Source organism: Naegleria gruberi (genome assembly GCF_000004985.1).
Source record: "Naegleria gruberi genomic scaffold NAEGRscaffold_1, whole genome shotgun sequence".
In the NCBI taxonomy this organism is placed as follows: Eukaryota; Heterolobosea; class Eutetramitea; order Acrasida; family Naegleriidae; genus Naegleria; species Naegleria gruberi.
The window spans coordinates 433,496-446,802 of record NW_003163326.1 but is presented as its reverse complement, the minus strand read 5'-3'; the positions used below and the strand labels follow the sequence as shown (position 1 = coordinate 446,802).

The 13,307-nt window shown below is 33.4% G+C and overlaps 7 protein-coding genes and 1 non-coding gene across 8 annotated transcripts; 5 read left to right on the top strand and 3 right to left on the bottom strand.

The window, feature by feature from the left end:
- Positions 1-87: 87 nt before the first annotated feature.
- NAEGRDRAFT_77716 (WD40 domain-containing protein) lies at positions 88-6,390 on the top strand (the record flags this gene model as incomplete). The annotated part of the gene is made up of 5 exons (XM_002683392.1): positions 88-2,046; positions 2,865-3,332; positions 3,376-3,664; positions 3,715-3,865; positions 3,903-6,390. 5 exons carry the CDS (start codon positions 88-90, stop codon positions 6,388-6,390), a joined length of 5,355 nt encoding a protein of 1,784 aa, XP_002683438.1.
- Positions 2,509-2,589, top strand: NAEGRDRAFT_t10. Its single transcript has one exon. It is a non-coding gene; the product is annotated as a tRNA-Ser (tRNA).
- Positions 6,391-6,507: 117 nt separating the features above from the next.
- Positions 6,508-7,266, bottom strand: NAEGRDRAFT_29287 (uncharacterized protein; the record flags this gene model as incomplete). The annotated part of the gene is made up of 1 exon (XM_002683051.1): positions 6,508-7,266. The coding sequence occupies one exon, from the start codon at positions 7,264-7,266 to the stop codon at positions 6,508-6,510; it is 759 nt and encodes a 252-aa protein (XP_002683097.1).
- Positions 7,267-7,391: 125 nt separating this feature from the next.
- NAEGRDRAFT_77715 (uncharacterized protein) lies at positions 7,392-8,944 on the bottom strand (the record flags this gene model as incomplete). The annotated part of the gene is made up of 3 exons (XM_002683050.1): positions 7,392-8,629; positions 8,672-8,759; positions 8,805-8,944. The coding sequence occupies 3 exons, from the start codon at positions 8,942-8,944 to the stop codon at positions 7,418-7,420; spliced, it is 1,440 nt and encodes a 479-aa protein (XP_002683096.1). The 3' UTR covers positions 7,392-7,417.
- Positions 8,945-9,084: 140 nt separating this feature from the next.
- On the top strand, positions 9,085-9,840 carry NAEGRDRAFT_45024 (uncharacterized protein; the record flags this gene model as incomplete). Its single annotated transcript, XM_002683391.1, has 1 exon — positions 9,085-9,840. One exon carries the CDS (start codon positions 9,085-9,087, stop codon positions 9,838-9,840), a length of 756 nt encoding a protein of 251 aa, XP_002683437.1.
- A 1-nt stretch (position 9,841) lies between these two features.
- On the bottom strand, positions 9,842-10,180 carry NAEGRDRAFT_60125 (uncharacterized protein; the record flags this gene model as incomplete). Its single annotated transcript, XM_002683049.1, has 1 exon — positions 9,842-10,180. The coding sequence occupies one exon, from the start codon at positions 10,178-10,180 to the stop codon at positions 9,842-9,844; it is 339 nt and encodes a 112-aa protein (XP_002683095.1).
- Positions 10,181-10,443: 263 nt separating this feature from the next.
- NAEGRDRAFT_61248 (uncharacterized protein) lies at positions 10,444-11,952 on the top strand (the record flags this gene model as incomplete). The annotated part of the gene is made up of 1 exon (XM_002683390.1): positions 10,444-11,952. The coding sequence occupies one exon, from the start codon at positions 10,444-10,446 to the stop codon at positions 11,950-11,952; it is 1,509 nt and encodes a 502-aa protein (XP_002683436.1).
- Positions 11,953-12,072: 120 nt separating this feature from the next.
- NAEGRDRAFT_61247 (uncharacterized protein) lies at positions 12,073-13,275 on the top strand (the record flags this gene model as incomplete). The annotated part of the gene is made up of 1 exon (XM_002683389.1): positions 12,073-13,275. One exon carries the CDS (start codon positions 12,073-12,075, stop codon positions 13,273-13,275), a length of 1,203 nt encoding a protein of 400 aa, XP_002683435.1.
- Between the last annotated feature and the right edge of the window lie 32 nt (positions 13,276-13,307).

Below are 13,307 nucleotides of genomic sequence, written 5' to 3'. Positions count from 1 at the left end.
CCTAGTTGTGATAATTATCAAGTAGTGTCCAATAAAACTTGATGAATATAATTTTTTAAGTAAAAACACGTTCAACCAACAAAAAAAATGATTAAAAAAAGGGTTGCGAAGAGTTCCTCCAATCAACGGGGCAAAGAAGGTGCCAATAATACAGTGTTGGATGAAAGCAGTGTCGTTATAAATGAAAATGACCAACGGGCTATTAGCGATTTATTATCGGAGAAGCAAGCAATAGTTTCTGTTACTTCATCTAGTACGAAAAAATCCAATACTACTACCATAGATTTTCTTGAATTGTATGGATCAATGCACAATGAGCAAATACTTCAAGAAAATTATAAACAGCAAGAAGACTCAACTTTGAAATTTCAACCGAGAGAAAAGAGGAATACTAAACAAAATGCAACATTTTCAACTTCAGATCTTAAAAAAAGGAAACGAAATGTACAGGAAACCCCTATAATTCATGAGCCAACAGTTACCACAGTAGTGGTACATGTTAATGATGAGGATTTAACTGTCGACGATGTCATGACTAATCAAGATCAAACAGAAATACCAGACGATATTACAATTCAGGCTATCAAGATGAAAAGAAAAAAAATTAGGGAAGGAAATAATCAAGAAAATAGTACAGTTTCAGAATCTGAGGAATACATACCTCTTGAATACATGCCGGATAAACCCGGTTTAGGATTTTCCAACAACAGTAATTATTCAATAGTTATGAAAAATGGAGACATTGTTTTACATAAAAATCTAGATGAGGGAAGATTGGTGAGAGATGATGATTTTGAAGATAATATAGATGAAATTATTAACAGGGATGAAGAAGTGTTCGAATCTTGGAAGGAATCAAAAATTATGTTTGGAAAACCTAACGATGATAGGAATAAGGGAGATCAAAAAGAATCATATGGAGAAATTGAGATGGATGATACCGAATCTATTGAAGATGAAGAAAAAAACAAAGAAATCACTGATTTTGAAATGAAACAAATGAGAAATGCAGGCTTGTATCTTCCAGAAAACTCTTCCACAATTTTTACACAAAATAATTTATTCAAATCGAGTGAAGAAGTAGAAAAAGAAGCAATGCTAAAGATTGAAGAAAGTAGAATGTTAGAGGAATCCATTAATAGATTTGATTCAAAGAATGATACCAAGCTTATAGAATCTTTTGAAATTGTAGAAAAGCAATTATTGGAACGAATGAAAGAACTTGAAATTTCTCATTCTGGCTGTATGAAGGTTGTTTTAGATACCAATACCGATATCGAACATTGCGCCAAGAATCTTTCTCAATTAAATGAAGATATAGACCAATACAAGGAACAATATGAGTACTTCCAAGAAATGGGAAGATTTACCGACAACTTATCGGACCTTTTAGATACAAAACTTCCTGAGATTGAAATAATAGAATCTCAAATATTGGACATACAAGAGCGATATTACAGACAGTTATTTGAAAAGTCGTTTCATGGACATGCTTCTTTCATAACAGCTTACAGAGAAGATCAATATGAGCGTGCAGCTTCTTTTGGCGGAGATGGAACAGTAGAAATAACCTACGATAGATTTTTACAGGAAGTGGCAATACTAGTTGAAAAAATGAAAACTGTTTTCAACGATGTGGATGAGGATTATTATAGTTTAACTTTACTGAAAACTCGGTTTGAGGGTTGGAAATCCAAATATCCTTCCCTATATAGGGATACATATTGCAGCCTTTGTTTACAAAAAATGTTTTCAATCTTTTCAAGATATGAATTGTTTACTACTGGTTCCCCTATCAGTTTTGGTGAAATGAAAAATATTGAGGGCCAATTACCTTCCTGGTCTGTTAGCCCATTACTATGTACATCATTTTCAGTATTTGAATTTTGGAAAACGCTCTTTAACTACGGTGAAAACAATGAGATTGATGAGGAAACAATTTTACCAGAAATTATTAGAAAAACCATCTTTCCTTTTATACAGCATACTTTATCTAAAATTTACAATCCTATGGACTTTACTCAAACCAGAAATGCTATAGAAATAGTAAAAGAGTACAAAGTGTATTTACTATCCAGTCCTACCAACACAAATGAAGACAAAAAAATAATGGAGACCATCACTGAGAGATTATGTAATACTGTACATAATTTCAAATTCCCTTCAATAGTACAAGACATTGGTCTAGTGGATGAATATGTAAGACAATGTATTTCAATTATATCAGAATCCGTACTTCCTTGGTTTGAAATTTACCCACCACTAAATGGCTCTGAAAAACTGGCCCATCAAATTGTTCACCAACTCATCAACACCAAACTGGTTTCATTTATTGATTATTGTTTTTCACAGAATATGATTTCAGGCAAAGAGAAAATCAAATATTTAGCACTCATTACACAATGCAAACTTCCCCTACACTGGAGAAGGGACTTGAATCTGTCAATCGATTAAAAGTAAAAATTCATACCTTTCACCAATTAATTTTAGTTTGTTTGCCATCATGAAGCGGTCTTGACCGAGTGGTTAAGGTGATTGACTAGAAATCAATTGGGGCGACCCGCACAGGTTCGAATCCTGTAGACCGCGAATTTTTTAAATCAATTATAGGTAGGATGAGCTCACAGTTTTTTGGACCATTCTTGAAAGTGATGAAAAATCATCAAAAAAATGGTACACTTTCCTGTTGGTTGGGTTAACACAATCAAATGTGTGGACAGGATAGATGAAAACGAGGAAATATGTGGGGTTGCTTTTAACGAAAATTTACCCTTGTTGGCAGTAGCAACATCTAAACACATTTCTATTTGGACAATTGAACAGGTAATTATTTGCAAATGGTGATTCAATTTTAATGAAAATAGGATGGTTACCATTTAGAATATAGAGCAAAGGTAAAATATTTACCAAAAGCCGATATTTTGTGGAAGATATTCCCTTCCTATTCCCTACTCATCGTATCTCTTTCAAATAATTCAGTACTTGTTTTTAAAATAAGTGGATATCAACTACATTCCGTTCAATCTGGATCTTCCTATGAACAAGAATATATCAAACAAAGAACAAATAATACATCATCTTTTCATGAGAAATTAAACATTTCCGAGTATGCCGAGTTGGAATGTGAATATGGAAATATTGGTGGGATATGTGCATCAGACAAAAAAACTGGAATTATAATTGGAACAAATACTGGAGGTTTACTTTTTACAAAAACTGAATTTGAAAAGAGCAAATCAAAAAACTTTTCCCAATACATTGGCTCGGATTTTATTTTACAACAATTATCATCAACATCAAAAAAACTAGTGGAGCAAGATGACAGATTACTTGTAGGTTTCTCATAACATTTTGAGTTGAATTTCTCTCATCAAGTCTATCAAAAGCCTTAGTTATAATACCAATAATAATATTTTTGCTATTGTGTTAGAATTGGGTGCAGTTTTAATAATTATTTCAGAAAAGACAATGGATTTACAAAATCTTAGAACTCTTCGAGTTATTGAAAATCTTGAGGCTGTATGCGTTCAATTTAATAAGGCAAATAATCTATTGGCTGTTGGATGTAAAAATAGTCAGGTTATTCTCTTTGAAATTGCAAAAAACAATCAATTGACTGAAAGATCTCGTCTCTCTTTAGCCTACAGAGGATTCACCTATGAAGGTTAGTAATGAATCTATCATGTTAACAACTGTATTTTTCTACACGAAAAGAACTTGGATCAGTTGCATCCATATGTTTCAGCCCCCATGATGGCTTAGTGGTAGCTGTGGGATTCAGTAAGAGGGGATTTGCTGTTTTTCACATTTCAGGTATTTGTATAATGACAACTTTACCCCAATTTTCAGAAAAGGAAATGCAAAGGTGAGTACTTTTTTACCAATTGAATTGAACCATGTAGTATTCTGTCTCAAACCAATCAGACACATGTTTCTAAAAACAAGCTTATTGAACCGTTCGGATCTGGTGTCAGATCACTTGTTTGGAATAGTGACGGGTGCCATCTCGTTGCTGTTTCTAATGGTACTAGTACCCTTGCTGATTTTACTTTTTGTAAGAGTATTCTATCCAATAATTTTGCACAAAGTAAAAATTCTAAGGTTGTACTTCAAACAAGCGAAAAATTACTGAGATTTCACATGTCTTCTGGAACTGATTTTGTAAATGCTGACTGGGAACCTCTTGAAATACCTCGTTCCTATCTTGGTTTCAATTATCCTATAGAAAATGTTGCTACAAGTCCTGATGGTAATTCTTTAGCATTATCTGGAAGAAAAGGATGTATAATTTATTCTGGAAATGTTAAAAAGTGGAGAATGTTTGGAAATCTTGAACAAGAGTATTGTATTAATTGTATTGGAATGGTTTGGATTGATAATATTGTATTGGCAATTGTTTCTAGAAATGACCTTGGTGAAAGTGAATTACTTCTCTACCCAAAACATCACTTGAGTGATACAACAAGATTAGAGAAGCGTATAATTACAAATTCAAATATTCTTTTTATTGATACTACATCTGTATTGTTAAGAATTACAGAAAATCAAATGAAATTAGTACATTTGATTTTTATGTACGATGAATCAATGACACTACACATTTATACATGCCCAATTGACTATGGTAATAATAATAGTATTTCTGTATCATTAACAAAGCTTGAAGTGATAGACATGTCTAAATTTCATTCAATACCTCCAAAGTCTATGATTAGTGTTTCTTGCCATTCTAGGTGTAGTATCAATTCCTCTGAAAATACTAAATTACTCTCATCAACCAGATTAATATTTTTACACACGAATGGAGATATTGGCGCCTTCAGATTACATGGTTCAAGAATGGAACTCATCTTAGAGAGGGGAGTTGACGGTATTTGGATTGACACAGAAAAATCGTTTGGTGATAATATGGTTTATTTTACCTTTAATGGAAAAATGAGCAGAGGAGGAACTGATTTATCAATTGTAGATCTTTCACAATTACCAAAATTAAACCATGTCAAGGTCAAAAATATAATCCCTTTCGATACAGAGGGTGTGCCAATTGGAATGTTAAAAGAGTTTGGAGTTTTTTTACAAATATCAGAAAGTGTTAAACAAAGAATTTGTGCTCCTATAGAAAAGAAGAAGTCTTCCACCAAAATTTCAGATCTTTCTCCTCATAGATTTAGTGGTCGTGAAATTTTGTTTCTTGAAAATCCTCTGGGGTTTCCTCATTATGAAATGCAACCAAAAATGTACCCCTATATACATGGCCTCTTATTAGGATTTTTGATTGAGTCTTCGGAAGAGGATCATGAAAAGTTGGTTTCATTTACCAAGAATTTACCTGCCTTTCAAAATTCTCCAATGGCCTCCTTCACTGCTAATTTGGAATGGATGCTACATTGTGCTTTGGGAAGTACAGATAGCTCTAGTTATTTATCAATTGAAAAATTACAAGAGGACCACAAATTTGTAAAAGTAGATATGAGGGATTCCCTCCAGAAAGTTGTAAATTTCTTGCACCACTTTTCACAATTTAATGGTAAGCTTTATTACAAATTATTAATAACACTTTTAGATATTGTTGTTAATTGTTTGAGAAAAACAGATATTGTACATTGGGACAAGATTTTCAAATGTTTGCCACAGTCTCCTCTAGCTATGTTTGAGAGTTTCATCCATAAAAAATCCGTACACTCAGCTGCTAACATGTTGAAAATATTACAACACACCGAAGGTATTGATCAAGTTTTGAAGTTTTCATATCAAGTCTTGACCATTACTCTCTCACAATTAGAGTTTGAATTAGCAAATGACATTTTGCGTTTCATTAATTTAATAGAAGAGGAGAAAAAGGCTGAAGATAATACTGAAATGTCCGAGAAAGAAGATAATCCAATTGTAGAAAGTATCATTTCCATACAGATGAGAGAACTAATGACAAGTTGTGATCTATTTGCCTTACTCCAATTGGAGAGATCCATAAAGACTGTATCTTTGAAGAAATGGTTACAAGATGGAGAGAAACTCAAGTCTGGTAAATTCCCATCCACACTTATTGAAGATTCTCCCTCATGGGAGGAAATGTTCTCCAAAATTCACAAATCCTTCAACATTCCAAGAGCCAACAAGTCAGCCGTCAACAATATGTTAGATACCAAACAAAACGAACACTTATTGAATCATGAATATTTTACAACCACTCAAAACCTATTATATATTACAACAGATTTGAAAAATGATCTAGAGCATTTATTAGAATGTTTTGTTGAAGGAGAAACAATTGGCTATGCTCTCCTTATTGCAACCCTCCTTTGTGATGTTGGTGTACTAAGTACTATCCTAAAGGAAAACAAAGATTACAGATTCAATTTCCTCAACATGTTTAAACACAAAAATAAGTAAGTAGAGCATTATTTGTTATTATTCTAATAACCTTAACTACCAGCTCTGAATATGAAAAATTATGTGAAGCTATTGTAAATAAAATTTAAATTACAATTTACTTTGTCTTAAATTGAGTCATTCGACACTTTTCAAACCAGAATTAACAATTGACAAGAAGTCCTTGCTCTTGAGGGATGCACCACCAACAAGGAATCCATCAATATCTGGTTGCTTAATAAGTTCATCAGAGTTGGCACTATTTACACTACCACCATAGATAATTCTGACTTTTTGAGCAACTTCGGAATTTACATTATCAGCCAACCAATCTCTCAAAACCTTGTGAGCTTCTTGTGCTTGTTGAGGAGAGGCTGTTTTACCAGTTCCGATGGCCCATACAGGTTCATAAGCAATAACAAACTTGTCCCAATTAGTAACATTGAAATCCTTCAATTGTGAGGTAATGACTTGATTGGTTTCTCCTCTTTCCCTTTCTTCTAAAGTTTCACCAACACATCCAATAATTGTCAAGCCAACTTCCTCTGAAACCTTTACCTTCTTGGCAATAACAGTGTTTGACTCACCAAAAACATGTCGACGTTCACTATGACCAAGAAGAGTACTATCGATACCTAAATCCTTCAACATTGAAGCACTGATTTCACCAGTAAAGGCTCCACCGTTCTTTTCTTGAACAATATTTTGAGCACTGATCTTCCAATCTTTTCTCAAGTTAAGTGATTGAACAAGACCAATGTGGATAGATGATGGAGCAACAATAACTTCAACTTTTCCTTCAGTTGAAGGTCCTTGATTTAAATCTTGGACAAGTTGTTTGATTGATTCAACAGTTCCGTTGCACTTCCAGTTTCCTCCAATGTATGGTGTACGCATTTTTTTTAAAGAGTCTTAAGCCAAAATATTAATAACCAACAAGACCAAAAAAGAATTTTTTCTGCTTTGAAACGAAAATAGCAAAATAGCAATAATTATTAATAAAGATACAAAGTTGGATAAGTGTAATATTAAAACAGTTTTAACATCTTTAATCTACATATTCATCATCACTCAAATTTCCTCCTCTGAGTGGAGAAGAAATTGGTGTTGGAGGATTTGTTACAGGGTTTGATATGGTTTCAATATTTTTTGCCAACTTTGGAAGAACCTTATTGTGCCTCAAATGTGATGGCAAAATGTCTTCATTACTTGGATTAACCTTCTTGAATTGCACTATCTGTCTAAACATTAATTCAAGAATATGTTTTGCACTGAAAGAATATTCAGATTTCAATAATTTGGTAACACCAACAATTTCTCCAGCCTTCTGAATAAAATAATCAGCATCCTCATCTGTACATCTGTTAGTGAGTTGAGCCAAACGAACATCTTCAGAGGCAAATTGTTCATCCAAATCAAAAAGGTCAATTTCTGGAGGGGCAAATTCTCGAAGTGAAGGAGGATAAACTGCAGGTCTTAAACTCGGCAATGGAGTTTCAAAAGCAGGTGGAATCAAAGTAAGAGGTGAATGTTTCACACCAAGTTGAGCATATAAATTAACAGCCTCAGGTATCAAATCAGTATCAAATTTAAACATCTTGTCCACAAACAATTCTGTAAAATCAATGGGCAGCTCCTCGCTCTCCTGTAGACATGGTTTAACCTTTTCAGAAAGTGATTTGGAATCAGGAAGGAATTGATAATCATTAACTTCTGGTGAAGTTGCATCAATCTGATTCAAATCAAATCCAAACAACAGCCATTTGAAAATTACATCTTGAAGAACTGAGTTTTCCTCTTTTTCCAGCCACTTATCATCAAATAAATGAACACTTCCAATAACAGCTACTCTCCCTTTGTCATTTTTGGAGGAATAAAAGGCACATACAGGTCTATTAACAGGATATGAAATATGCCCAGAAGCAAGAATGGCAGTTGATGGACTTTCAACATTTAAAGTGGCTCCATATGGATAAACGAATGTAAGGTGAGAGTTTGGATCTGATAAATCACTACCAAGATCGTTTCCTTTACCAGCCTCTCTATTAATTGATCTGTTAAGCACACCCTTTTGTACACAAACTTCCTTTGGATGGTAATATTTAAAGAAGGATGTTCTGATCACAGTATCGGAATTAATGAAAACACCCCATTCTTCTAAAAGATAGTTAATATTAGTTTCAAATCTTGGTTCACCTCCCTCTCCTAATTGGAATAGCACGCTTCCTCCCTCTTTAATATATTGTCCTATGGCAGCAAACTACAATTGTTGGGTATGAAAATTCCAAATTAATTTACGTACCTCTTGCTCTGTAAACTTCAACCTAGGGCCACAAAATATTACCAAATCCGCTTGTTTTAATTTTTCAAGGTTAAAATCCTCTTCATTGCTATTTGCAGGACTCTTTAGAAATTGTATTGTCATCATCACTTACATTATCGTTTTATATTCCATCCTTAGTTTTTTATAGAGCTTTTGTAAGTTGTTTTTAGGTGTTCCGTACTCATTCTTACAAACATTGAACATTATTGTCTTTGAAGACTGTTCAGAACCCTTTGATTGTATTTCCGTCATTTTTTTTCTTTGTTGTTGTAGTTATGTTCCCGCCAAAAATGTAACAGAATTTTAAACTGACTCTACAAACTGTCCTGGTATCTCTCCCGCCTTTATTTTTATTGTTCAATCACTTCTTTCAAAAAAATTGATTTCAAACAATGTCTTCTAAAACACCTAGCAAAAATCAAAAGGGAAACAAAAACAGCAAACCTGGAGAGAAAACAGATGCTGACTTAATACAGGAACAAAAGGAGGAAATTAAAAAATTAAAACTACGCATTGAAACGTTAGAAAGGTATATGGTATTAAGATCTGAACAAACGCAAAAGGCAAGAGCCTCCGAGATGGAAATGAAGTCAAAATTATCTCAATTGGATGAAGATTTTGAAAAGGAAAAGATGGAAAGATTTCATATTGCCTCGGACATGATTAGACAATACAAAGCTCTGCAAAAAACTTTAATTGAAAAATTAAATACGAGTGAGCAAAAGAATACCTCTTTAGCAGATCAGTTACATCTTGCTAAAGTTGCTCTTCATGAAGTTAAGAAGGAAAAAGATCAAATTATTGAATTAAAACAAAGAGAAATTGAAGAACAAAAACAGAAAATGCAAAGTATGGTTGTTGAATTTAGTAATATGTTGAAAGAAACTCTTGCAAAAATGGGAAATACTATTCAACAGGAAAGAGATTTACAAGATGATGCTGCTTATAATTTGGTAAATAATTCAAGACTAATGGATTTTATTCCTCCAGAAATGATAAACTCATTGAAAATGGGAGCAACTAATTCAAATCCACCCACTTTACAACAAAATACAGTAGTTGGTAATAATGCTCCTTCGGTGACTATTCCTCCTTCCAATAATACACTGTCAACACCACAATCTAAAATGTCAAGAAGATTCGATTAATCTATAGATTAGACCCTTGTACATATTTCTTCTTTTCAAAATGTAAATCTGTTCTAGCTTGACTGACATTAATTACTCTTGGGCATCCATCCCTGTCCTTCTCTTGTAAAACACAAGATTTGCAGTAATAGGCATCGGAAACCCCCTTTCCTCCACAAATAATACATTTTCCTTGTAAACTTCCATAGTTACATTCCTCACAAATGTGTACTTTTGTTTGTGGTCTTACAGTGGAATCACAAATGACACATTTTCCATCACAATTTTTGCAAAGTTTGCCTATGGCAATACCAGGTTGTTTGCGGCAAAGGATTAGGTCTGCGTGGTGTCTGATGGACATTTTTTTGATTGTTTGTTAGCTTCCTCCTTCTTCAATGATTAAGGGATTTTTACATTTAATATTCTTCCTACAAAACTGAGAAATAAATTATTAATTTTCTTCCTTGTGTCTTGCTTTCATTATTAATGTTGGATGAAGATTTGGTTCTATTAAAAACATCTAATTAAATTATTAATAATATTTTAAAAAAAAATTTACTTTTTGTATTCTTCTTCCCAGTCATCAATTATTATTATTGTTGATCAACAAATACTAAAGACAAAATGGATGATATTCTTGAGCAATTGAACAACACTATCAAAAGTAACACTCCAATAATTAATGACAATACCAATATCATATTTGGTGAAAAACAATATCCAATTAATGGCCAGGTAAAATTCCAAAGTTCTACTCTAACACTTGGCCAAGTCTGGATTTGTTTGAAGTGTATTAATGACGACTATTCCGTATATTTGAAGCAGTGTAAGGAAGCCAACCTAAACCCTGTAAACATTGGTATTAAAAACTTATTGAAAAGTTACTTCAATGTTCAAGACACAAGCCTATTCAAAACTTCAACAACCGGAGAAGTTAAACAAACAAAGAGAAAGAGAGAATCAACAAATGACGATGACAAGAAAAGGTTGAAACCCTTTGATTATACCAAAATTACAATTCCTGAAAAAGAATTTGGAGAAAAAGAACAAGAGTCAAAGCTAGAATTTATCAAGTTTTTATCTAATTCATTGACGGATGATATTAGTAATGTAAACACAGAGCCTTTTTTACCATATTTAGAGTTTGATAGACCACAAGTTTTAAATTATATTAATAACAAGGAAATTCCATTTAGTACCAGAATTACACAAACTCAAATTGAAAGAGAATTTGTTGACAAGAAAGGGGAAAATACTAAACAATTATCCTATTTTACAAGCTATTTGGAGAATATTAAAAGATGTAAAACTCATTTCACACAACACAAGAAGGATGAAAAACAAAAGAGAATCGAGAGAGAACAATTAGCAAAACAACAAGGATATTCTCAGGAAAATGCCAAGCTCAATTTGAAAATTAAGGGTACATTTAACGAAAGAAATTTGTGGAATTCCGAATTTGGTAATGAAGACATTATGAATGAAATTCAAATTGATACTACAGGGTCAATGATGATGAAATCTGATCCGGTCCTTGAGCCACTTTCATCAGGTAACAATACTTCAGCCCCACCTTCCACCACAAATAATACATTCTCCACAAATATTGATGAAACAATCAAAAAGTCAGTTCCAAGTACTTCTAAACAAGTTAAAAAGCCTCTTCCAATAATTTTACTTCCTCCTGGCAGATCCTCTCTTTTGACACTCTATAACATTAAGGATTTCCTTCAAAGAGGAGCTTTTGTTTCGACAGACGAAAAGAAGAAAAATATTGATCCAACCACACCAAAACCTAAGGAAGTTATTATCAAACACGCCAAGACAGGAACTCAATATCTTGTATTGGACACCACTAAGAACCTTCATAAGAATGATTGGGAGAGAGTAGTAGCCATTTTCACAATTGGTCAACTCTGGCAATTTAAAGATAGCAATAATTGGTTTTCTACAGACCCTTCTATTATCTTCTCCAAAAAGAAAGGCTTTACACTTGCCTATGAAGGAGAAGCTTTGCCTCAAAATACTCAAAACTGGAATGTCGAAAAACTGTATATTAGTAGATTAGATTCAAAGAGACACACAGATAGTACTGTAGCAAGAAAATTTTGGAGCTCCCTAGGAATGGAATAAAGAATGATGCCATATATTTAATGACCTCTTGTTTATTGCACCTTCCCAACGTTTTTATTTTATGAGTAAACAACAATGTGGAATTATTAATATCGTTCAACCATATAAAAATAGAAAAAAATGGCCAACAAGAAGAGCCACAACAAGGGATACACCCCCAACAATAATAAGAACAACACAAACACCAACAATAATTCATCAGGTTACTACGATGCTCAAAAACCAAAAAATTATACTCTACAAGCACAACAAAATACAATAGCCAATTCCTCGTTTGGGTCTAACAATACTTTTGGAACATCTTCTTCAGTTTTCGGTACAACAAGCAATAAGCCAGCTACTTCCTTCGGTGCATCCTCTTTCGGTACAACATCCTTTGCACCATCAAATAATAATATAGGAGGATTTGGTAGTAGTACATTTGGTTCTTCCTCCTTCAACAGTAGTAGGAGTGGTTCAGGGTTTGGCAATTCTACAACAAATTCTTCAACTTCAGTGCCTGGAAGTGGGGGTTTTGGATCGAGTTCATTTGCATCATTGACTAAACAGTCAACCACAAGTGGCTTTGGTCAATCATCTTTTGCTAGTATTGGAGCCTCTTCTACAAATAGTGGATTTGGAACAAACAATAATAATGGAGGAGTTTTTAATTCATCTTCTGGAGGCGGATTCGGATCTTTTTCATCAGGATCACAATTTGGCAATCCATCCACTTCTTCAGGATTTGGATCATTTGCAAATAGTATTGTTGGCACCAATAACTCAGTTGCGGGTACAGGAGGCTTTACTCAAGTAGCTACAATGAGTCTTCCTCAATCAAATCCTTCACTCCCAAAATCTACTGTAGGATTTAATCAACCATCTTTGAATCCTACTAATAATTCATTAAATTCGAGCACATTTACAAAAACATCAACAGCCACTACTTCAACATTAAAAAGTAATGTAACTGGAACTGGTGGATTTGTCAGTCAAATCATTCCACAACCCAATACAGCCCCTAAATTTGATCCTTCCATAAAAAGTGACAAATATTCGAATACATTCACCAAAGTTACTGTACAAAAATCTGCAGCTCCAATGTCTGCAGCCCTAGATGCCAAAGAAACAATGACCGTTGTTAAGGATAAAACATTGATTGAGCAACTCACAGACAAGTTCAATGATTTATTCCACATTACAAATGACAATTTAGTGAACGAAAAGCTAATTAATAATTACTTTGGGCAATTAACAAATGATGACAAACATGCTTTTGGTGCCTCAACTTTTCACATTGGAAAAATACCAGAGGTTCCTCCATCCGAAGAATTTTGTAAATAAATAACATGTTCTTCAAGAATATTTTGTTTCAC